Source organism: Equus asinus, chromosome 23, assembly GCF_041296235.1.
Source record: "Equus asinus isolate D_3611 breed Donkey chromosome 23, EquAss-T2T_v2, whole genome shotgun sequence".
Lineage (NCBI taxonomy): Eukaryota > Metazoa > Chordata > Mammalia > Perissodactyla > Equidae > Equus > Equus asinus.
Genome location: NC_091812.1, coordinates 52427501 through 52453742, shown reverse-complemented (window position 1 = coordinate 52453742; position 26242 = coordinate 52427501). Strand labels below are relative to the sequence as shown.

General features: G+C 37.4%; 1 protein-coding gene across 9 annotated transcripts in view; it reads right to left on the bottom strand.

Annotated features, from left to right (window-relative positions):
• FOCAD (focadhesin) overlaps positions 1–26242 on the bottom strand; it is a 269315-nt gene that overhangs the window by 189298 nt on the left and 53775 nt on the right. For 8 of the 9 annotated variants that reach the window (XR_011497231.1, XR_011497230.1, XM_014845338.3 and 5 more), the window contains 3 exons: positions 12656–12757; positions 6577–6778; positions 3157–3363 (listed from right to left, as the gene is read on the bottom strand). Coding sequence is in view for 7 of the 9 variants with exons in the window: in XM_014845338.3 (XP_014700824.3) it covers positions 3157–3363; positions 6577–6778; positions 12656–12757 (511 nt within the window). In the remaining 2 variants the exon portion in view is untranslated. The remainder of the gene's footprint in view (positions 1–3156; positions 3364–6576; positions 6779–12655; positions 12758–26242) is intronic. The other variant, XM_070495364.1, reaches the window with a different exon arrangement.

Sequence of the window (26242 nt, the reverse complement as noted above, 5' to 3'; positions counted from 1 at the left end):
AAATTCAGAATATAGAAAATTCTACAGCTCACATAAGTCAGGTTTTTCAACACCTAAACTGCAAGGAAGAAAAGAAGTGGGAGAGGGAAGGGAAGGGGACCACCTTTAGTTTAAAAGATATCTAAAAGACTGCATTATGACGTGTAGCACAAAACTTATGTGATAAAACTACAAAGAAACATAAGGAGGATATTACTATAGAAGTCAGGACAGTCACAGGAGGGAGGAGGCGGTGATTAGGACTGGGCTTTGAAAGCCTCGGAAGTGGCTGGAAAAGCTCCATTTCTTGATCTGTGTGATGCTTAGAAGGGTGTTTGCCTTATGTGCAAAAAAATATTAGAAAAATCACCTGAGGGTGCTAGTTTAAAATGCAGATGCTTGGGACCTACTCAGCCCTACTAATGCAGGATATCTAGGGGTAGGCCCGAGGTATTTGCATTTTAATAAACTCTGCCCAGTGATTTTTATGGGCACTAGTTTGAACCATTTGACTGGAATGGAAGCTTCACAAACCTTGCCTGTTTTCACCTAATTGCTACAGCAAAGTGTTTGCCATAGGAAGCTGCTTAATAAATGTATGCTAAATGTGCGTGGCGGGGGAAGGCTATACAATAAAATGATCAGAGAATGATAGCAAAAGGAACTAAACCCTGTGAAATTATAATTGATAATTATGTCTACTACTCACATGAATCTAGTACAAGTAAAAAGGAACAACACGGGATTTACCTGCTAAGTATGTTACATTTCCAGTTAAGACATACAACTCCTGGTAATTTAGCTATATAATATTTTCTATATAATATTTATCTACATATTATCTATGTAATAATGTGTCATATATATTATCTATTATATACCTAATAGATATAATTATTTATAACATTACACATCAGAATAGAGGCTTGGTATATGATATATATAATATGATAAAATAATAATTATATAATATATAATTGATATTATATAATAGGATACATATCAGTTATATTACTATGTAATATAGACTATATATTATTACAACATAGTAACATTATATATATACATGGTAGTATATATAGTCTGTGTTACTAAATATTTTTACTGTATATTACTATTATACATAATAGAGAATATATAATATTATATATAACACAAATATATGCTACTATATATTAAGATATTACTGTTGTACATAATAGATAATATATACAATATTAGATATAGCAAATAAAATATATAACACATGAAATAATATTGTCTATGGAGTCCCAGCATATGTGAAACCATTCTAATCACAAGATTGACAAATTGACAAATGACTTACTTGAAACTTCATCAGCTCCCACCTTTCACCAAAATCTACATCCACTCCCTGCATTTCCTCACCTGCCATTCACTCCCCTATTCCAATCTGGTTCCAACCATCACCACTCCACTGAACCTGCTTCCTCTAATGTGAACAATTAACTTCTACTTGCTGCCTCCCAAGAGCACTCTCCATCCCCTACTTTCAATCCTCCCTCCATGACACTGTTGACCAGTCCCCTTTTTGAGATATTCTTTCCTTTGAGTTTCATGTCATCTGTCTCTTCTGCTTGTCATGCATTCCATCTGGCCATATTTTCTCAGACTCTTCTTTATCAGGACCTCCAAATATCAACAGCCCCTGGAATTCCCTCCCAAGCCCTGTCATGCAATCCAATGGTTAAAACTCCCACCCCAAAGTACATGTCTACAAATCTATCCTTTAGCCTAGGCTCTATCATGAATTTTAAAACCATATATCCAACTACCTATGATTCATAAATACTTCAAACCAAGCATATCTAAGACCAAATTTATCATCTTCCCTCCAACATCAGCCATCATTTCTCAAAGTGAATGGCACTATGCAGTTGCCCAAAATAGAAAGCTGAGACCCAACTGAGGACCCTCTCCTTGATCATCTAATCAACCACAAAGCTCTACTGACTTCATCTCCTATATTTCTTTCTTCCCATTCTTATTTCCCTAATTAGCCCCTTGCTATAGACTGAATGCTTCCCACTCCCAAATTAATATGTTGAAGTCTTAACTGCCAAGGTGTATGTTTTGGAGTAAAGAAGTAATTAAAGTTAAATGAGGTCATAAGAGTGGGGCCCTATTCCAGAAGGATTAGTGTCCTTATAAAAAGAAACAATAGAGAGCTTACTCTTGCTCTGTCTTCACCATGTGAGGACACAGGGAGAAGGCAGCCACCTACCAGCCAGGAAGAGAGCCCTCACTAAGACTCAAATCAGCCAACACCCTGATCTTGGACTTTCTAGTCTCTGGAAGTGTGAGAAATAAATTCCTGCTGTTTGAGCCACCCAGGCTGTGGTATTTTGTTATGGCAGCTCTAGCAGTCTAAGACATCGCTCCTCACTTCCTGTCCTATTACTGTTGCCCTGCTCCAAACCCTCCTCCACTCTCCCACCAGAATAACCCTCCACACACAAAAATATGAGGGCAACTCTGCCAAAAGATCTTAATAGCATGCCATTGCCTAGAAGACAAAATGTGAACTCAAGGCTGGGCCTTATCTCCTACACCTTAATCCTTCAACAACGCTCAAAACCTTCTTGTTTTCTTTACAGGCCATGCCTGCCTGCTCTCTCATGTTTCTGTACTTGGGCACATGCTGTTCCTGCAGCCAGAATGCCTTTTCCAACCTCTGGTTTGTACCAGGCAAACTCCTACTCAGACTTCCTCAAATCTGAACTAATGCCCTACTCCCCTTAACTTGTGCTCTCATTGCAGTTTAAATGCACTCCCACAGAAGCATTTACCTTCTTGTACTACAATGATTTATTTGCGTGTAGTTAAGTCCCTTGAGATCACAGAATGTACCTTTCCATCTATGCATTCCTTAGGATCTGGCACATAGTCTATGTTCAACACTTGTGTTCTCACATGAATAAATGAAAAAATGTCACAGTGGTAGATCCATAACTGATGCTCTAAAGAGCATTTAATAACTCATTTTTATAATAAATGATATTAATAGTAGTAATACATTAGTAGTATGATCTAATGATATTAGATCAAGACACCTTTGGTATGCAATAAAGTAAAAGAGTACACCCACCCAGCTACTGAAACACCAAGACCCACTTAAGTGATAACTGACACATTAAAATTTCTTACGATCCTTACCTCCTTCAGAAATTCAACACTGTGCTCTAAAAGGTGAATTAAAGATGAACATTCCCCAGTTATCTTTAAGCTGACTTCACAGACACATAGAAGCTGAAGGGTCATCTGGGCAAGCTGAATTTTCCAGAAAACGGGATGACGCAAAAGGCTTAAATACACTTCCTCGATAAACAGCATCACTTCTGTTGTCTCTATCAAATCTTTCATCTGTTTAAAAAAGCCATTACATGACATTAAAATAATATACAAACTAAAAGATAATTTTCAGCTATATAAGAGGTTTTAACAACAAAATATTTTTCCCTAAACCTATAAAGACTTAAAGGAGATTAACTCAAAGAAGCTTAAGCTATACAACTCTGCCTTCTCCTTTTGTCACTAACCAAAATACAATTTGCTACTGTTTCTGTTACTGCTGGTTGGCATAAATTTTTTTTTTGTTTATTTTTCTAACTTCTCTGAGTGCAGATTTTTTTTAAAACAATTTATATGAGAGTGCCAACGTGTTGAAGGAAATTGATTAAAGTTGGTTTTGAGTTCTCCAATGAACTCTCCTCTTTACAATTCCAACTTAGTTACCTGATAGTAAAGGGTTAGCATGTTATTTTAACGCACTACTAAGCCCTTCATCTGCAAGATATTTGCTCAGACAACCTTAACTGAGAGCATCATTTCCACACTTGGCAGATGCATGAATGACCATATTCAAATGGTAGGGTGTCTTCTCAACAGGCTAATGTGTTAGATAGGAAGGACTTGGGTGCTCTTGAAAATCCCAATTCAATTCAAACCCAGCTGTTCTGATCAAAATTCTGGAGTTGGCATTAAGGATATGGTCTTGCTCACAGACACACTGGCATTTCCCAGAGATTACAAACAATGAACCATCTGCTTCAATCAGGAGCCTTGTGTCTGTTAAATTCATCAAGAGGAAAGCCTACAGTTGACCAGCTGTACCTTTCACCAGTCGTTACCACCATAATAACCCAAAATGACTATAAGTTATACACAGAGAGAAAAACTAATTCCTAGCAAACAAGAGAAAAAAACATTAAAAGATCAACGGGGAGGAAAATATTAAGTTATAAAAAATAAATGTGAACAGTCCAGAAGCTAAATTATCTTGATCTTTGGCAAATATACAATGGGAAAGGCAAAAGGCCACCAAGAAAAGAAAGGGATTAAAACAAAGAAAAGCCTCATGTTTATTTGACAACATATTTCCTTGAGTGCATTTTTTTATGCATACTTGAAATTTTCCATAATAAAAAAAAAATTTTTGAAAGACAACCTCAGCAAGTTAGCATTAAAGGCTCTCTAATGTTTAACATTATCCAAATTCTTAACCAGAATACTTTTGAAGTAATGTTCTATTTTTATGTAGAAATAGATTGTGTGCAATGAATAAAATGTGCAATGACAAGAGTCACAGTTAAAAAGAAAGAACTACTGGAATCAAAAGTCAGTAGTAAAATTTAAGGCAGGTAAGACCAAATAAAGACAATTCCACAAACATAACATGGAAGAGCAACTCGTATGAGAAGAAAAAGAAACAGACATTTCACTGACCACCATTTCATCATAGGTCAATAGGATGGCACGGCTATTTCTAAAAAAAATTTTTTTAATTAATGTGATTTTATTCAAGTGCTCATATGGGTCAGACCACAGTGACAGTACTGTATTCAGCTTTAAGGAGAACCTTTTCTAGTAACACATTCTGAACACCAATAAACTAGAGAATTCCGGGCAAAGGACAGTAAAAAGTCTGAAAACCATTTCACGTGGAGAAGAAAAGAAATTGATGAAGGAAAGAAAGGAGGGAGGGAAAGAAGGAAGAATGGAAGGATATAAAGGAGGAAAAGGAAGGAAGAGAGAAACAACACACGAGAGGACACAGATGGGCTTTTGAGAAATCTTATTTTGTTTTGTTCTGAGAAGAAAGACTAACAGGTAAAGCCCTAGGAAAACACAGGTCAATTAGAACTAGTTGCTAGAAAGAAAAAAAAAAGTTGCCTTGCAAAATAGCATGCTTCCTATAACTCAAACACTTAATCTGTCATAGAACGCTTGTCTTTTAAAGAGTATAAGAAATACCTGTAATCCATGGGAAAATTGATTACATTGCTGCTAAGATCTCTCTCAACTCTCAGATTCTTCATTCTAATAAAGTTGATTTCTTAAATGATTAAGTGTATTTATGTTGCTCGTTCCATTAGTTCCAAATGATGTATTGCTTTTTTTCTCACCTATTTTGACTATATTAACAAGCCACAGATTCCCAGAAATATTCCACAGAGCTCACTTCTAGAATCATTTAGGCTTGTCAATATAGGTTCATGAAAATGAGGGCAAACATCCACCAAAGAACACAGAACAGGGCGATGCAAGCATGGTGTGGAAAAGCATACCCTATTTCAAGGTGTTCTGCCTATACATTGCTTTATTGCTCACACAAAACAAAGGCTTTGGAAAAGCCACAGGAGAATTGATTTTAATTAACTTTTCTCTGCCTTGATTACAGGAAAGCCTATTTATAAGTCACAAAGGAAAGATCCACTCTAGTCACTCCTTGCTAACACAAACTTAAAACACGTCATCTCTGACCTCAAGTGATCACTTTGAAAAATATTCACAGATTCCTTCCATGAGCTGGGCAGCATGGTGCTGAGAGTCTAGGCAAAGGACAAATTTCAGCGATGGGAGAGGATGGCCTGAGAAACGTTCACTACCCTAAAATCACAGCACAATGGCAACCAGAGTTTTTTTTTAAATCTGTGGTGATAGAGACATTAGCTCAAATTTCTCCCTCCCCTGAACTCCCCAGGCATTTTATCCATATTTCTGTTAAATATCTTCCATCCATCTACTCTGAATTATGAGAATTTATATACTTGTCTTAACTCCCTTACTAGACTGTGAGCTTCTCAAGAGCAGGATCCATCAGGGTCACCAAATACGTTGTAAGGGGACATGTGGAAACTGGAATCTAGCCAGCATTCAGCTGATCAAGCCATGCGTTCTCAGGGCTGTATCTGCCTAGAGGCGCATCTTTCTCTAATTTGCACCAAGGGGTGTTTTCTTTCCTTGTAACTCTCTCAGTGTCTAGCACAAGGAGAAATCCAACTCAAAATTCTTTTCCCTGAAGTCTTTCTTACACAAAGGAAAGTTTCCATTCCTACTAATCCTAAAATGGACTAGGTTGATTTATATTTCTATGAATTTAGTTAACATTGTATATATTAATGTTTAAATCTAGATTTGGTTCCTTCATCATCTCCAAAAGCTTATAAGCATTTCTAGAGCTGGGATTGTATCTGAATTTGACAAATCACATAGGTCCTACTTTACGTATGACAATAATAACCAACACTTACTGATGCTGAGGGTATATTAGCGAAGGAGGATGAAAGGCCTTACCTGTAAACACGGAACCATCTCACAATACAGTTGAAGTATCTGTTGTTCCAATATTGATGGTTGCTCTTTGTCACAAACCCGGGGTTGAAGTAAGACTTTTAGCAGGGCTAGTCTGAGTCTAGCATATTCTTGTAACTGGGATGGTTCACAATATAGATACCATAGAAATGGTGCCATGATTTGGACACATGAAACTTCTGACCTGTAAGTCATGCAATGCATAAGCCAGTCACTGAGTTAAACAGAGTACCAAGCAGGTAAGAGGTAAATATCAACTTATAGTTCATGACATATCATAATCTATGATATTATCAAGTGTAACTCTTTTCATGATTCTTCTATTCCACCATGACCTACCTACACCCACACCAAACAGTTCTTTGTTTCCTGGAGCAAATGACTCAACACCAGACTGCACGCCTGGCCCAGGACTAAGAGAGTCTCCACTTGCACACTAGAACAGCACCTACATCTCCAGGACCAGTCCTTCACGAACATCAGAATCATTTCAGAAGCTGTTTAGAATTATAGATGTCAGAATCCACTCTCCAGGAGTATGACACAGGCATGCGTTTGTAAAAACTCCACAGGCGAATATACAACTATGTACTGGGGGGATTTGGCTACTAGGGGGATTTGGGAAGAAAAAGCAGGAAAAAAAAAAAGGAAGATTGGCAACAGTTGTTAGCTCAGGTGCCAATCTTAATAAAAGGAAAAAAAAAAAACCTCTACAGGTGAGGTTCTATGTAAAACAAGGCCATACAGATACCCCAAGAAGATTATGATAATAGTTAACATTTACTTGTCAACTTGTTAACACTTTTGGTGTGCAAGTTACTGCACTTTACGCCTTTAAACTCACTTGATCCTCACCACAACCCTATGAAATAAAAAACAGTATAATCCGATTATGCAGATGCTGAAACTGAGGCAGAGAGAGGTGAAGTAACTTGCCAAGTATCTTCTCTTAAGCTCTTCCCAAAGGAGGAAAACACTACAAATCTTTCAGTCTTCCTCCTTTCTACAGTCATGTGCTGCATAACGACGTTTTAGTCAACGACGGACGGCACATACGACGGTTGTCCCGTAAGATTAGTACCATATAGCCTAGGTGTGTAGTAGGCTATACCATCTAGGTTTGCGTAAGTGCACTCTACGATGTTCACACAACCACGAAATCACTTAATGACGTACTTCTCAAAATGTATCCCAGTCATTAAGTGACACACAACTGTATCTAGATTTCAAAATATCCCAATAACTCCTATTCCAAAATCACTAAAATGCCAGAATGACTTTTGAGATATAAAAATCTGACTACGTCGTTAACCAGCTCAAAAGAGTTAACCCTTAAGAGAAATTATTTAGCCCAATTCACAAAACCTCCATAATTTGGCCTCTGCTGATCTTTCCAGCCTCACTGCTTGCTTCTCTCTGTTCTCTGCTGAACGATACTAAATTTCTTTCAGATTTTCAACCAAGCCTCTGGGCTTTCTTCTCACTTGCTGTTCCCTCTACCTATAATACTCTCCCCTTTCTCCCTTTCCTGTTTCTTCCTCTGCCTAATTTCTATCATCTTTCAGTTCTCTCCTTTACAATAGCTTCCTGAGGGCCTTCCCTGATACACAGCCTAGGTCAGATCCCCACTATGTGCTTCTATAGGAGAATGACTTTATTGTCAACTATTTAACATGTCATTCATTTAATATTCCCTGCCAGACTATAAATCAAATGAGGGCTTGGACCACGGATTTCTGTTTACTGCTGTATTACCAATAACTGTACACACTAGGCCTTCAAAGAGATCTCAATCATTAATCGATTCAGTTACAGTAAGTTATAGGGTCACTGTACAATTAGCACGCAATTAAATATCAATTTTAATATTTTTCATATTGATTATATATAAGGAATTATCAGATAAGATACAAAGATGAACCAGGCATTACCTATCCTTAAGAAGTACACAATCTAACAGGAACAATCAGTTCTGTTCCTGGATTCGAGGAGAGGAAGTGAAAACTGCTAAAAGAGAGGCCAAAAGTGCAACACTTCATCTTCATGGAGGAAATGACATTGGAATTATGCTTGACAACATAATTTTATAATACCATACATTCCCCAGCAATGTGATTTCAAAACACCATTAACATTAATAAAAATGTAAAAGCTACCAAATTGATAAGATTTAATTTATTCATTCATTCATTTATTTGCTTGGCAAAATTTACTGAGTCCCCACAGTACACCATTCACTCTTCTATGAGCTAGAAACAAAGCAAGAAACATAAACAGATTAAATCCTGGCTCTGCTGGAGTTCACAGTCTGAAGGAATCTTTTTTTCTAGCATGAGTACAAATACGCAACCTTAAAAACTCAAAAGGAGGACTTCTGAGCTCATACTTATTACTGAAACATAAATCTTTATCACATCATCCACGTTAGGAAACTAAATAAAGCTTCACGGATCAAGCAAGCAGATAATGTATGTATGGGTCAGAATATGAAGAATAAGTTTCCAGAAAAGAGATTTTAAAAACATTGTTTCCTCATCTCTCTCTAATAATGTATTCCCCAGAGAATAAATACTATCCAAGTGTCAAGAATGTCCACAAATAGCTTATCAGTTTTCTCCTACTTTAGGACGCTGAAGGTGAAATGCAAGGTTCATATAAAAAAATATATTTCTAAGAGGCTGTTTTTATTTGACATCAGGAGTATGTCAAGCTTCCTTAAGGACACTATACTATTTAAAAATCTCCTTGGCTTACCCTATTCTGATTTTAGATTTCACATGTCCCATGTGCTATCTGATGATTAACTATCACTTCAGTGGAATATGAAATTGACAGGGCTTTAGGAGAAAAGAGAAATAATAAAACAGATAATCTGAAATACCAAAGTGATTAACAGTGGTTAAGAATGTCACTAGTTGTGCATGTATATATACACGAGTCTTTCATATTTATGTTCACTACTGTGGGAGAAGTACTAGAAAAAGACCTGAAATGAGAGTCAAAACACTGAGGCTTTAGGCCCAACTCTGCCACTAACTAACCATGTGACCTTGAACAAGTCACTTAATGTTGTTCTCCTTAGTTTCCTCATCTGAAAAATTTATGTGTTAGACTAGATAACTAAAGTATCCAGGCCTAAGGACCATGGCATCATTGTCAATTTACGCAATTCTCAGTTCCATGAAAGTGAAGCCTTAACATCACAAGCCTTGTACAAATGAACGCAGAATTTAATTAGAAAATAATGCCCATGGGGCCGGCCCAGTGGCGCAGCAGTTAAGTTCGCACATTCTGCTTCAGCAGCCCAGGGTTCACCAGTTCAGATCCCGGGTGTGGACATGGCACCGCTTGGCAAGCCATGCTGTGGTAGGCGTCCCACATACAAAGTAGAGGAAGGTGGGCATGGATGTTAGCTCAGGGCCAGTCTTCCTCAGCAAAATGAGGAGGATTGGCAGCAGAGATTAGCTCAGGGCTCATCTTCCTTAAAAAAAAAGAAAGAAAATAATGCCCCAAAAAATCTAGCATGAAGATACGCTGTCATTTCAGGACATCTACAGACTACTAAAAATGAACACAAACAGCTACTCTAATAAACAATTCCTAACACAGAAAGAGCTAAAATACAAGCTATCTTCACAACCATTTGCCTCCTTCCCATAACTGTGAATCGCTATTTATATTCTTGTTACCAACCTTCCTTCATTACCTTCTAAACAGCAACTTAAAAACTACTAAGTTAACTTATTCGAAAACTAAATCTCACAAACTAACAGTGTGCTGAAAAATGCAACCAGAATTATCAACTTCATCTTGCAAAGAATAATCCCATAGTGCAAAAGTAGAATGAGGCAATTGAAATTACTCTTTGCAAATAAATAGAAAATAATTTAGAACTTCTAAAAGGCTCTAGACAGCATACTCCAACACCTGAGAATTTAAATGAAAGGATTAAGTCAATAGAAGCTTATCAGTAAATAAACCAAAGTCAATTAATTATCTTTTTTTCTTTATGAATATCTAGACAAATTTCATTAGAATAACTACTCCCAAATCCCAATATAATACTCCTTTGAAATGAAAATAACCAAAGGGTAAATTAATTACTTGTTGACTCATAAAGCATTGGGAAAGAGAGATATTCTTAAGGATTACCATAAAAACAAGCTTAATAACCAATTTGGCACCTCAGCAGCAGCGTCTTTTATAAAGTTACCCAACCTATTTAACAAAAGAGACAAATTTTATTAAACAAATATGTTTATAAATTCATTATTTTTGCTTTCTGACATAGTTGAACAAAGACCTATTTAGTATATATTAGCACCTTACCTTCAAAAATGTAATCCTACATGAGAAAAGAGAGGATGATAGTGATGTTTATTTTGAGCTATTCATTCAAATGTTAACATAGACTTTTCTCACTGGCAGATGATTACGAGTTTCCCTATATCTCTTTAAAACTGCCCATGGCAGTACATCCTGCCTAGAAATTCCATCTAAAATTGAAGTTATGGACTTAGAAATGGTGTTTTAAGAAACTGTATCTATAGGACACTGTAAGACCTTCAAGAGCAAGAAAACATGAATGTAGCTGGTGTGGTGAATATAACGCATTGGATTACCAGGACAATGGTACCCTATCATGACTTTGTGTGATGGGACTAAGGATGTAGTGATATTATACATTAGGAGGCACTCTACAACCCACTGGCTGGGCCCCACCAATCTGTGAGCCTCATGTATATAAATTCAGCATTTACAGAGCACTTAGAAAAGTGCCAGGAATTATTAATACAAAGAATAATGAGACACAGTCCTTGCCCTCAAGAAGGTTTCACAGTTGATAGAGGAGAGTAATTATAAGACAACACAGCAAGTATAATGATGTTAGAAATCACAAGTGAAGTTATCACGGGAGCATGTAAAAGAGACACCTAATCCAGCTTGATACACAAAGACTTTCTCGGACAGAGAATGCCTACACAGAGATTTAAAATAGAGAAATTAGTCAGGAAAGGGCTAGGGTAAGATTCTAGAGAGTGGGGGGCCGGGGGGGGGGGCTACTAATAAGCAAAAGCACAGAGGCAAGGGAACAGCACTGTTTCCTGCGTGGAACCCCAAGCAAGTCAGTGTACCACTGAATGCACAATTCATAAATTGTGATATAAAGAGAAGATAAAACTGCAAAACAGGTAGAAACCATATCACACACAGCCTAGCCTGACATACTGGATTTTACCCTGTAGCCTAGGAATTTTCCAACTATTTCAGAAACCAAACTACTGTTCCAACAGAAAGCTTCCATAAGATATCAATGTGTGAATTCTATAAAAATAGAGCTGAAGAGTTGGGAGTGTTCCCTGTGCTTAGCCCATACATTACGAGTATGGTTTGAAAACTACAGTGGTGGCGATTTAAGCAAGGGAGTGATACCATAAGATTTGCCCTCTTGATATATGACCTTGAAGGATGTCTAAAAAATGGATTTGAGTAGGATATGACTGGATGCAGAAATGTCAGTTAGTAACAGGTGACAACAGCCACAGCAGGAAATAACGATGATGACCTGAGCCAGGGCCATAATGGTAAGAATGGAAGAAGGTGGGTAGCTTTGAGGACCATCGGGAGGCCATGATGAAACTAAACTAACTGTACATATGGTGGCTATCTGGTCCCAGCTGGCAGTAATTACTTGATCCCAATCGCCAAGTTTCTAATGGAGAGATTAACTCACTAATCAATTTCCAGGGGGAAGAATCTATCTTCTATATGCATTGTGTAATAGTTTACCAAATATTTCTAATTAACTGTCGTAACTAACAAATGCTTAACTTCTTTAATAACAGCTTTACTCATATTCAATATTTTAACAATCAATAAATCTTGTAGGTTTTTTCTCTTACTCAAAAAGAAAACAGAAAACTATATCCTGCCCTAAGATACTTCTTTTCTTCAGAAGAAAACATTACAGTCAAAGCAGCTAAAAACACAAAAAACAAAAATGAACTCTAAAATTAGCATATACCATTCCATCTCCCTCATTTACCTTATTTTACATTACCTTTCAGGGCATTGCTGGAAAAAAGTTGTCAGCTGCTGCAAAAGTACTGGCCAGCAATCAGGTCTGTGTTCAAGCACAGTGATCAGAGGCTGAGGATGATTTCTGAAGAACACAGAGAGTCACATTGGAAGCTGTCATTTCAGGATGACACATTCTCAATAAACAAATACAGCAGCAAAAAAGCCAATGCTATCTAGAGACTTTTTCAGGATTTGTAGTTGTCACAAAACTATCATTTGCTGCATTTGTTGCAGAGTTGGTCCCTGAGAACTGACATTTTCTCCTTTATCTAACTGTTTTGAAGAAAAGAGAATGAATCCCGGAATCTTAGAGACCCAAATCTGAGAACAGACTCTGCCATTTAATAGCTCTATGACTTTGACCAAGCTCCTGAATCCAGAAGCTCTCTCATATCCATCCTCTTGACTCCTTCATTCCTGGAAGTCATGGGCTGCCTCCTCCTGCTGCTCTCTTTCCAAACCTGGAAGGTTCCATTTCCTCTAACATTACCCCAACTCCTAAGCACTATCTCTCTGTCTCTGTCCCCACTTACCCCCATTCTTCTTAATGTATGGCTCTGTGTTCCCCCAGCTTAAGATAAGTAAAAAATATATATTTCTCCCATCTCAAATAACAAACTGTCCAAATTGAAATGTCTGCTGAATAAGGATGAATCTTTTTATTTGGGCTACATTCATTAAGATACCTAAAAAGACTATATAAAACATAAGATCTGAAATCTGAAGGATTCTCAAAAAACGGGGTCAAAAAAAAGAAAAAAGCACAAACAAGTTATTTTAAATAGTTCAAAAAGCCTACTAGAAATTGTAAATTCCTTAGCTTTTTATACTACAAAGTACTATGCAAAGTTTTTAGTTATTATTGATGTGGCTGTTTCCTCCAAAAATTTCTTTAAATAAAATTAAAAATGCTCATTTAAAAAAATCAAATAGAGAAGTATCAATCTTTTTTACACAAAGGAATCATATACATAATGCTATACTTTAATCTTAATTTTTAACCCAACAATATATTACTAGCAATGATTCAAAAATAAGAACAATCAGTTGCACCCAAATGGTTTTTTGTTTGTTTTCTTGCTAAGGAAGATTGCCCCCAAGCTAACATCTGTTGCCAATCTTCCTCTTTTTTTTTTACCTGAGGAAGATTGTCCCTGAGCTAACATCTGTTGCCAATTTTCCTCTTTTTGCTTGAGGAAGACTGGCCCTGAGCTAACACCTGTTCCCAATTTTCCTCTTTTTGCTTGAGGAAGATTAGCCCTGAGCTAACATCTGTGCCAATCTTCCTCTATTTTATATGTGGGTCACTGCCACAGAATGGCTGACAAGTGGTGTAGGTCCACACCAGGGACCCGAACCTGCAAACCTGGGCCACTGAAGCAGAGCACACCAGGCTTAACCACTAGGCCCCCAGATGGTTTTTTAAGACTGCCTTCTTGGTGGTTCTCAAAATGTGATCACCTTACTGGCAATATCAGCATCACTTGGGATATTGCTAGAAACTTGTTAGAAATGCAAATTCAAACTTGTTAGAAGCACAAATAAATTCTCAGGTCCCAGCCTAGACCTATTAATAAATAGCCCTCCAGCCAATTCCAATGCCCTGCTATAAAGCAGTGGTTCCCAATCCCGGCTGCAGGTTAGACTCATCTGTGGAGCTCTTTAAAAAATATCAATGCCCAGGCCTCAATATATTGGAGTTGCTGGGACTGGAGCCCATGCACTAGTAATTTTTAAAAACTCTTCCAGCAATTCCAATGTGTTGCCAAGGTTAAGAACCATTACAAGTAAAAAACCACAGAAGAGGGAGGTTAGGAGTTAGGAAGTTTTCTGATTTTTTTTCTCAAACAGAAAAGTATGGCAGATCCATCACACTGAAACACTCACGTTAAACACCTCTCTGACACTACTACACAGTTTTGGGTATTATAACACCATCTCTTTATTTTCTCCTCAACCTCACCTAATTTATCATGCACTAACTTCACATGCTGGCAGCCTCCTGTTTGTTAAAGCACAGGCTATTTCTGACTGATCAGATTACCGCCATTGCTAAGGGATCGCTCCAAGTGAGTTCTATGCCAAAACTCAAAAATCATATCAAAATCACATTTCCCAATTCCAAACTCTTTGGCAGTTAAACCTATCTAGAATTTGCTTCTACTTTAGTTGCCCTAGACACTCAGAAACAAATGTTACAAATCCTAACAGCTTCTCAGGTATGTCACATCAGGTGAACTTCTTACATGGAGAGTTCAGTAGGTCATGTTTAGTTAAACATGAACAAAAAGGAAAGGACAGCAACTGCCATGATTCCAGCTGTGGGTTTTTTCTTCTGACAAGCACCATATTGAAATGAGAGGCATCAGATATTACTATCCATTAACCTTCCAGCTAAGGGTGGCATTTATGACGATTTCAGAAGAAATTCCAAGTTACCACATGGTCTCTGTATGGTCATAAAGCACTGAGGTGTTTTCAATACTCTTCCCCTATAAGTTATCCCCTACCCCTTCCCATTCCCTACCCAAAACACCTGTTAAGGATTTATCTCCTTGTTAAAACAGTTGGCTTTGTCCAAATTAAACCAGGTCAACAGAGGTAGTCGTTGTAAAGTAGGATTAGAAATGATGCACATATGGCAAACAACTCTATTATAATTTAGCTTCTGCCTCTCTGGGATTGTGGGAATCACTCTAGCTTCGTTGCATGAAGCTGAAGTCCTGTTTTGCGAGCTGTTGGATTCAGCAGATTCTATTTAGTATCTTAGACTTAAACTTGAAAGATGAGATTAAATAGAATACAATAGGACAGGGATCAATTACTGATTGAGACATCTGTATAATTAACTTTTCCAGAGAATTGATTATGTCAGATCCAGGTAGAAATACTGTAGGGAATAATACATGTTATTGATTCCAAGAAGCTGAAAACCTTAAGGGAGACAGTAAATCCAAAATCAGAACATTGAATCTTACTGTTGATTAACATTTAAATTCTAATATACTATTTCAACTGAGTACAACTAACCTAAAATCAATTATAATTGCCAAATTTTGTTTTAAGCTTAAACATAATGAAGGAAAAAGCTAAATTCTCCCTTATGAAACATCAAATTGGTATGTAAATACACATACAAAATAACACATAAAGTCTTACACTAACAGAATGGATGTATTTTTTAATTCAATATACTTTATTGTGCAACTACCATACATAAGGGTTTCTCAATCTTGGCATTACTGATATTTGGGCCAGATAATTCTTTGTTGTGGGCGCTGTCCAATGCATTATAGGATGTTTAGCAGCATTCCTGGCCTCCACCCACGAGAAGCTAATAGCATTCACCCTAGTCATGACAATCAAAAATGTCTCCAGACATTACCATATGTCCCCTGGGGGATAAAATTGTCCCTGGTTAAGAACCACTGCACTAGGTAAAATGACAAGCACTGAGAGGCACAAAATTGATTAAAACACGGTACCAGCTGAGTTATTCAAAAAGCTATGATTCTACCTTCACCATTCCTTACACTGAACCAAAAGTAATCAATCAATCACGCTCAAAATTTTGTTTCTTTTCTTTTCTTTTTTTTTTTTTTTTGAGGAAGATTAGCCCTGAGCTAACATCTGCTGCCAAGACTCCTCTTTTTGCTGAGGAAGACTGGCTCTGAGCTAACATCCGTGCCCATCTTCCTCTACTTTATATATGGGACGCCTGCCACAGCATGGCTTGTCAAGCGGTGCCATGTCCGCACCCGGGATCCAAACCGGCGAACCCTGGGCCACCGAAGCAGAACGTGCGGACTTAACCACTGCGCCACGGGGCCGGCCCCAAAATTTTAAGTTTCTTATTGAAATAGAGTCATCAAATATTAACATTAGATGCACCAGAGTAACACAATACAGTAGAAAGTGGAAGACTTAAAACAGAAAATAAATGTAAAATTATTCCTTTGCAAGATATAGAATCAATTCCAAAATAAATAAACAGCATTAAATAATATGCATACTAATTTGGATATGATAGAAAATACACTTATTTTCCTATTTAAAACATTATAATTAGAGCATTTAAAATGTCATAAGGCTAAGCATATGTCAATGTTTTCAAGAATTGACTATTAAGTTTATGGATTATTCAAGATTTTTCTTTTCCTTCTTCTTCTCCCTGCTTGTTAGCCATTCCACTTCATTCAAGGACATCCAACTGAGAAAGGTCAAGGTAAATGGAAAGATCCACAATTTAAACAAGTCAACTTTGCTTTTCATTAGCAGCTCTGTTGATTAAAAAGAACAATGTGGTACAAAAAGAACACCAAAACAAAAACTGGGTTATACCATAAGATTTCACTTATCCCCAGCCCTGCTATTCAAGTTATAAAGAGTAAGGTGACTACAACACTTTATTCAAAATGATAGATGGATTAACCAAACAATCAACCTGATCACTTGTAAAACAGACAGTGGCAGACAATAAGCTATACAAGTTTTGAAAAGCAAACACAAATGTGGGACATTGTCATCATTATTATTAATGTAAGCAGTGCCTACAGAGCATCATCGGAATCATTTACTATTATGCTGCCACGTCCATATCTCAGAAAAAAGTAGAAGTGGAGAGGTGAGGTGAAATAGTGGAGGGGAAACCATTGCATTAGAAGTCAAGAGTTCCAAATTTACACTCTGGCTCTGCAACAAATCATGTGACCTCTGGCAAGAGAATTAAGCTCTCTTGGGCAAAGTTTCTTCATCTGTAAAATGAGGAAATCAGACTAAGTACCTTCCAGTGCTAAAGTTATATAGCCCAAGCCACCATGAAAGCCCTAAACTTCATACTTCTCAGGATAGAGGTGGAACCCAACCCTGTAAAGCAGAAAGCAGTAAAGATGCCTCTCAACTATTAATAATTCCATGCCAAGCTTAAATGGCTCTAAGGCCAGTGTCTAATAAAATCTAAGATCTCAAAAAAGAGGTCTCCTATTTTTGTCTCAGAGATAAATCATCCTATATTTTTTTTACTTCAGAGAGAAGTAAAGCGCTGCACCCAGACTGAGCCTACAGAAATTTTAAATCATAATTTCTTAACTCTTGAGACATCTAATAGATCCTGCTTTCGTATTAAAAAAGAATAACATTGTTTCTAAAGATCAAAATCAATACAAACCAGGCAACCAGGTCACCCTTCATTGGCCTCTAGTGCCTCTAATCGCTCCTTCACTGGGCATTATTTTCTTCTGCCATAGGTGAACCAATTTGTTGTACATTCTTTGGCACTTTCCTATTTCATGATTTGTAAATGTTTTAATTACTATTTTAAGCAAAGCATTTAACATAGTACATAGCACAGAGAATACTCCATAAATGGGGTACTATTATGAATATCATGCAGGTAGATTTGTATCTTAAACTAGAGCATAAGCAGCTTGAAAGCTGGGTCTATGTTTTCTTATGCTTTTCAGTGCCAAATGCACATCTACGATAAACGTAACACACACACACACACACTTTCCCCAAACCACCTTTTTAAACTCCAACTGGATCATGAAAAAACCAACTCATCACAGTCCCTCCAGCACATTGTTTCAAAGTCCACGTTGTTCAGACAAAGAAAACACAGAGGAAGCATGCAGAATTGGTATCAAATATTTTCGTCCTTCCCGCCCTCTAACAATATTGTCAACAACACAGAGCAGTACACACATCTTATCAGAACAGAGTGGGGGGAGGAATGAATGATAAATTCGTGGTTCCACTAGACTAGCACAGAGGCAATAACAAAACAAGGTATGTAACTAGATTCACCTTTCCAAACATAAATACATCACTCTTAATAGAAAAGAGGGAGTAAAAAGAAATTAGACTTGTGGTAGGCAAATCAAAAAGCAAAAGTTATTCGTAACCTTTAGGTCACTTCAACCTTTCTGCTACATCTCTGAATACAGGAAAGCTACGATTTGATTTCTATCATAAATTCAGCGATAGACACAGATTGCCTATTCTGTGTGAGGAAACAATGCCTGCAGTCACCATGCATTTTCATGTATGCAGCTGTGACCCTGGCACTTTCAGAAGCATAGCATAGCACTTACTACATCAAATATGCATTTTAAAAGCATTTCTCTACCTGCTCTGAATTTTGATTTGAAAGCGCTGGTTAGAAGCCAAAAAGAGATTTTTTAAAAAGCTCTGAGGATTTTAGGTTAAAAAACACATAGTAAAAATTTATTATGAAGATTCCACAATGAATATTACTATTAAAAAAAGAAAAATTAAACAATAATTGTAAATCATTATATATCCTGTAGAGTTGTAAGACAAATGCATTTTATCCTTTCCACACAAGCTCCCAGAAAAGGAAGACTTGGAGCAAAAACAATTTTAATTTTCACATTTTTGACTAATTTCATTCTTTCTTTGAGTCTATCAGGCAGATAGGGAGAGTATAAGATTTCTTTGAAATTATAGTTCATATTCCAATGATTCTGCCCTCACACTGAACCTTTCCCAAGATCTCTATTTTAAGAGGCAGGGTTTTAATGCAAAGGTGTCTGCCAATGTCAGAAGTCTGGGACTATTTTAGGAACGTGATGGCGAAGGAAAAACATACAAATACTTAGAGATCCAAAATTTCTATTATTACGTGCCATGATTGAAAAAAAAAAACCAAACTAAAGACAAGGTAAATAGGCTAGTAAGGCAAAAATTACAACATTTTATGGTCTTAAGACATTTATCAGCAAATTACCATACCAATTTTTAAATTAAACATCCGCACTTAGAAGAACTTACGAAGAATTTTCTAATGGCGATTGCTAACTGGAAGATTGTACAATACATGTAGCTTATTCTTTAGGTCTGATTATAAATCCCAGGCAATTAGAACCACAAACCATGAGCAAAGACTTCCCTGGGTGGGAAAGAGGAGAGAAAAGAGGAAATGGAAACAGAAGCAAAACATGCAGTTGGACAGAAAGAATCTAACTGCAGAGAGACAGATGGCCCTTGGAAAGTATTATTGGCTACACTCCCTGAATTACTGCCCTAGCTTCTTTCTTATCCTTAGCTCTGCTGGGCTTTTTCAGGGGCAGATCTGACACTAACATTCCCTTCTTTCCCATCTTCTTTCTCCTGATTTTTCTATAAAGCTGTCCACTCAACCATGAAAGCAAGAATTCACAAGTCCTCTGAAATTATATGCAAAATTTTAAGTACACATGTGTGTACATTTTCTAGGAGAAGGTCCAAAACTTTGATGAGATTCTCAAAGAAGGTCCAGACCCCCCTCCAAAAAAGGGTTAAATACCAGTGAATTAAAGTTAAGTATATCTAAGGAAATTGCTGCAATTCAGCCTTGTTAAGCTCTCTCTTCAAAAACAGTATAAAGTAAGCACTCTTTCCAAAAAACAGGTTATATATGATATGTTCTGCCCAGAAATGGTGGGTCCCTAAGTATTGAAATTTCTGTAACTTCAGCAAAATAAAATATATTTTGTATATTTTGTAAATGTCTTCTACTGGTTCCAATACCTTATGGCAGCTTGATTGTGTAGTACAAATGATTTAATAATGGTGTCGTGCGTACTTTACGCTAAATAAAACCAAACATCTACATCTCAGGGGATCCCTTGAGACAATATATTATTGAAATAATCATCTCCCCAAAAAGCAAAACGCTCGCTTCAACAACAAAACCATACAACAGCAACTGACGGTCGATTGCTTTAGGTGTTACAGGATCCCAAGCAATCTCATTAAGAAATAGTAAATGTAATAAGGAATTTCCATAGAAATGAAAAATAATAACTACTCGTAATTAAAGACTAAGAGGTTTACTTTCAGGAACTTACAAAAGGTATTACCTTCAGAATAAATGTAAAAGGCAAAAACAGTAAAAATTCATTGGACTTGGAAAGCATACAAAAATATTCCAGAACACATAAAATGTGGTATATTCATGCAGTGGAATATTATTCAGCCATAAAAAGGAATAAAGTACTGATCATGCTACAACATGGATGAAGCTTGAAAACATTATGCTAAGTGGAGGCCAGATATAAAAGGCCACAGGTTGTATGATTCCATTAACATGAACTGCCCAGAAGAGGCAAATCACAGATACAAACAGTAGTGCTTTCTAGGGGCCGGGGGTAAGAGGTATTGAGAAATGACTGCTAATGGATATGGGGCTTCTTTAGGGCGGCAATAAAAAATGTTCTAGAATTAGATAGTGGTAATGGTTAAACGACTTTTTGAACATACTAAAAGCCACTGAAATGTACACTTTAAAAGGGTGAATTTTATGGTATATTAAATCTCAATAAAAAAGGCATTGGAAAGTATTCCAAACTTAACTCAGCCACATACTATTTTAAATTTAGTTAACTTCTCAATTTTAGAAAAATTCTTGTGTATCATGTGAAGCCTAAGTATACTGCCAATATAATGATAATAATAATAATTTGAATTTCCCTTATAAAGAAAAGTTCAAATCAGAATCTCATTTATTCTCTCAATGTCCCTGGTTAATAGCTTAATTGTGCCCATTTTAAAGATGCAGATGTGGAAGGAAAAAGAGTCGTCATTTTCTAATGTCAGCATGAAATACCACGACATTTTGGGGTATTTTAACCATTTGTCCATGACTCCCAAACCTAGTTCCACATCGGAATCTCTTGTAACTTTAAAAAGATATATAGATTCTAGGTTCCTATCGGGCTCCCACCCAAGCTTTCTAATCAGAATCTATAGGGGTGGGGTCTCAGAATCTATAGATTAAGTGAATTTGCAGGGATTCCTACCACTTCCACTTTTGAAACATATCTCTATCCCCATTGCCACTAGCACATGTGAAGGGAGTGGTAGAGTTGGAAAATCACCATTTTGAAATCATAATAATGAAAACTGGTTGGGAGGTTGTGAGCTTAACGAGGCACAAGACATCTGCATGGTCTCAAAGTGCCCTCCCCACAGATTACTTACTAGTTACAAGAGGAAAATAACTACACAGTAGAGAAACCAGACATCACCTTGACTGGGTGATCAAAATTAAAATCACCAGTGAGGGGTAAGGTGGACATCAGTGCCTCCAGATGTGATATCCTGAGAAGGACAACAGTATTCAAAAACGTCAAGTCATGAAAGATAAAGAAAGGATGAGCAACAGTTCCAGATTTTAAAAGACTGGAAAGATATGACAACTAAAGGCAACATGTGATCCTAAACTAGATCCTATACACTCAAGATAAAAAGGGAAAAGGTAGAAAGGGCATTATTAAGACAAATGACAAAACTGGAACATGGACTGTAGATACAAGTATTGTATCAGTGTTAAATTTTTTCAATTTGATAACTGCACTCTGACCATATAAGAGAATCTCCATGTTCTTAGAAAACGCATACTACTGAATATATGCAATCTACTCTCAAATGGCTTTTTAAAAATTACATAGAGAGAATGGTAAAGCAGATGTGGCAAAGTATAAAAAAACTGGTAAACCTGGGCAAATGATATATAGGGGTCTTTTGTACTATTCTTGAAAATTTTCTAGAATCTTAAAATTATTTCAAAATAGTAAGTTAAAAAGAAAAACTTTCCATGACTTCCCACTACTCTTTAAATAAAACCCAGTCTTTGCCATGGTTTTGCATATTGTGGGCCACGCACCCCTCTCCGGGCCTGCATCTAGGCCTCTCCCACGGGCCCTTGAGCACTAAGCTCCAGCCATTCTGCCTCCTGTTAGTTCCTCTAAGGCACCACGCTCTTACACACAGCAGCATCTAGACACATGCTTTTCCCTAGATCTGAAACACTCTTCCTGCACTCTTCACATGGCTGACTCCAGCGCATCTTTCAAAATGGATATAAGAGAAGATGCAAAAACAGCTTAATGCTAAGAAAAAGCTGGGTAGCAAAATTAAAACTTGGGCTACAGGGGCCCAAGTTCGCACACTCCACTTCGGCAGCCCAGGGTTTCCACGGTTTGGATCCTGGGCGAGGACATGGCACCACTCGTCAGGCCACGGTGAGGCGGCGTCCCACATGCCACAACTAGAAGGACCCACAACTAAAAAATATACAACTATGTACTGGGGAGATTTGGGGGAGAAAAAGAAAAAAAAAAAGAAGAAGATTGGCAACAGTTGTTAGCTCAGGTGCCAATCTTAAAAAAAATTAAAAAAAAAAAAACTTGGGCTACATTTTGATATCTACAACCACAACCTGGTCTTAGTGTACTCTGTGTCTGTATTTATCTCGGGATTTTTCTCTTGTTTTTCTGTTTGATGTTCCTAAGGGAGGAATGCATTTGCCTTAAGAGATAAGTGAAAGAATCAATATGAATAACAAAGTACCTCAGTCTTTAGAACACACATGGTTAAGTTCTTCAAATTATCTCTCCATCTAAACAAACTACCTAACACCGCACTAATACACATAAAGAGCACATAACTTTAATCTAGTTGGGGTATAACCATCTATTATTACTGGACTAATCACCCATTTCAGAGCACACCATCTGCCAAAAACATTTAATATTCCTTATTTCAGAAAGTACAGCTTGATGTTGATCAGACCAAACCTTTTCACAAATAAAATTCTTAACATTTGATATTTGTGCATGTCAGCCACTGTCTGGCACATCAGAATGATACATGAATTCTGGAACAAGCAGTTACTGCTCATGAATTCACAGCTATTTCCTCACTTCAGCTGAGGGAAGAGAAGCCTTAAAAAGATTGCCATAATATGAATATGCAGAGGAAAAATTAAAAGCAAAAGCACATGATAAAATTTCAGGGGGAAAATGGCACATTACAAAGCAAATGAGAAAATAAGCCTCTAATAATTTATGAGTCATAAAAATTTAGTTTAGCTATTCTCCCTTGCAACCAAAATACCAGCCAAATATCAGTTCTCTGCCACACTTCCTGTACGGTCAATATTAGAGAATGCTTAAATAACTTAAACATAAGAGTCTTACCGAAAAGTGGAATTCAAGCTAACCCAAATAAAATTCAAACCAAACAAAAGGGGGAGGGGAAAAATAAGCCTTAACGAAAGGATATCTTAATAATGGTAAAAAATAATAATAATAACAACAATGATGATTAGTATAAAAATTGTTCCCAGGGAGAAAAGGGCCTCTAAAGTTTTTGAAAAAAGTTAAATGCCTAAATCAGGTCACAAATGTGTTGCCCTTGGATTGCATCCTGAGAGCAGAAGTGTGTCTGCCTATCCGGTAATTTTAAAAATCTGAATTGTTTTCCAACATTTACTAGTCAGGAGATTTTACATAAAATGTTATTAATATTGAAAGATATGAAGGTCTGGCAACAATGAATCCCCATTGCCTCATTGCAACAACTAGCCAGCAGTTCTCAACCCTACCTGCACTCTGGAAACCACCTAGGAAGCTCTGAAAAAATACCAATGCCTGAGGCTGACCCTCCAGTCATCCTGGGTAGAGCCCAGCCATCTGCTTGTTTAAAAGCTCCTTGGAGGGCTCTAATGTGCAACCAGAGATGAGACTCACGGGCCTGCAGTTTTACCCTTGGCAGATACTCTCCACTTAATCACAGTAGTCAAATGTACTGCACTGTTCTTCCAGTTACTCCCATCCTACAAGGCACTGGGAGTTGAAACTCCCTTTAAATATTCCTCTCTTAATCTTGTTTAAGCCACAAAACTAAAGAAGGGTGCAGTTCAGCAATATGAACTTTATTAGCTACAAATACTCTACCAGAACATACCTCAAAGCATGGTCAACACACTACCTGTGCATCCAAATCTTGTTAAAATGCAGGTTTCCAGGCCATGCCCCAGACATACATATCACAACTCTGCGGATAATCTCCTCGTGCACTGTAAACATTGAAAACCAGTGTTGTTTTCTAAGAGGGTGCTGAGGGCTCTCTTCCCTTCCTGCTCCTACAACCATCCATTATCTGACCATAAGAACACTAACTTGTCAGGACCATGGAATTATTTCACTGAACAGAGCAAAGAGGTTTAGTCTCTGACATTCTCTCTCTTACATCTGCACTTGGCTTGCTCTCATTAAACTGCTTTTCCTTTAGAATTGCTCCTTGAGTCTACTCTTCGCCTCTCTATTATCCATGATAGACATAGTAAATGAACTTGGTGCCTTCATGCTTTAGGAACATACAAACCTTCTGCCTCCCAAATAGGGAAGAGAGGCAAGGAGACATGATTAAGCCATTTAAGATCCCCCCTAGTCTACCCTAAGGCGTTCCTTGCAGCTCATATGTTGTACCATTAAGCTCCCAGAGGCTCAAGCAATATTTCTCAAATGTGATCCACAAATGACCTATATCTATATCACTGGGCAGCTGGATAAACATGCTGATTCCTGAGTCTCACACGAAACCTACTGAATGAATGAGAATTTCTGGAAAGTGGGCCAGAGAAGCAGCCCTTTTAACAAGCTCCCCAGGTGGTTCTTATGCACAGGAAGTTTGAGAACCACTGAGCCTTAAGTTCAACAAAGAGAATGCCCTCTCTAGAGCTCCTTCAGGAAATTCACAGCAATGAAGGGAAGCCATTGGCTAACATCCTGGATCCTCACATCTCCCTCTCTCTTCACTCCCTAATTGGCAGAACTTATGAAATTCGTTACAAACCCTTTAAAACGATCAGATATTCTGTTTTACTGTAATTCAAATTAATCAGCTATTAGGACAAAAAGAAGTAAGAAATAAACTCCAGTTGTATACTAGCAGAATCCTCAACACCATAAAACACAGATTAGTTTCATGCCCAGAAAGCTTACAATTGTCATACTATTTCCATTTTAAATTAATCCTACAGCATAACCAGGGAACACCTCTCGGTGGAGTTCTAAGCTTCTCATATCCTTTTGATGCTTTCATACACAGCTCATCAGTTACCTCTCCAAGGCTGGATGTTGCTAACCAACATGTGGGAAAAAAGGCTCTAAAACAGCATGACAATTTTATGCTTGGCTCAGGTAATCATAGCTCTCTTGAGGGGAATGTGCTCTTCAGGCTCACCTCTCCTCTGTTTCTGCCATCCACAATCCCCCTGGAGGAACTTAAGGTTCTTATACACTCGAATACACTCTGCTGATTTATAGTGCCAAACAGCCATTCACATAAGGGCTCTCCATAAACATTAGTGGATTATGCCAACTCAGGTGATTGATTCTGGACCTCTTAATGTGCCACCAATCTAAAGACAAACCTTATAGAGCCAGAATGATTTCAGCTCCTCAAACTAGGCTCCCTATCCAAAACTCACACATATTGTCTTTTGAAAACACAACTGCAGTTAGAAGAACCAATTACAGAAGAAAATGAATTATAAATAGGAAAACAGGTGAAATATTACAGATGACTGAGGTCTTGCACTCACACACAGTGAGGACAATTGTGTACGAAAAGGGGAGCAACTCTAATTCTTCTGTATAATAGAAAATTTCCTCATACCATCATCTAAACCAGTGCTTCCTAAACTTTAAAGTGCCTATGAATTACCTGGAAAATCTTACTGGAATGCAGGCTCTGATTCAGGCAGGCCGAGATTCTG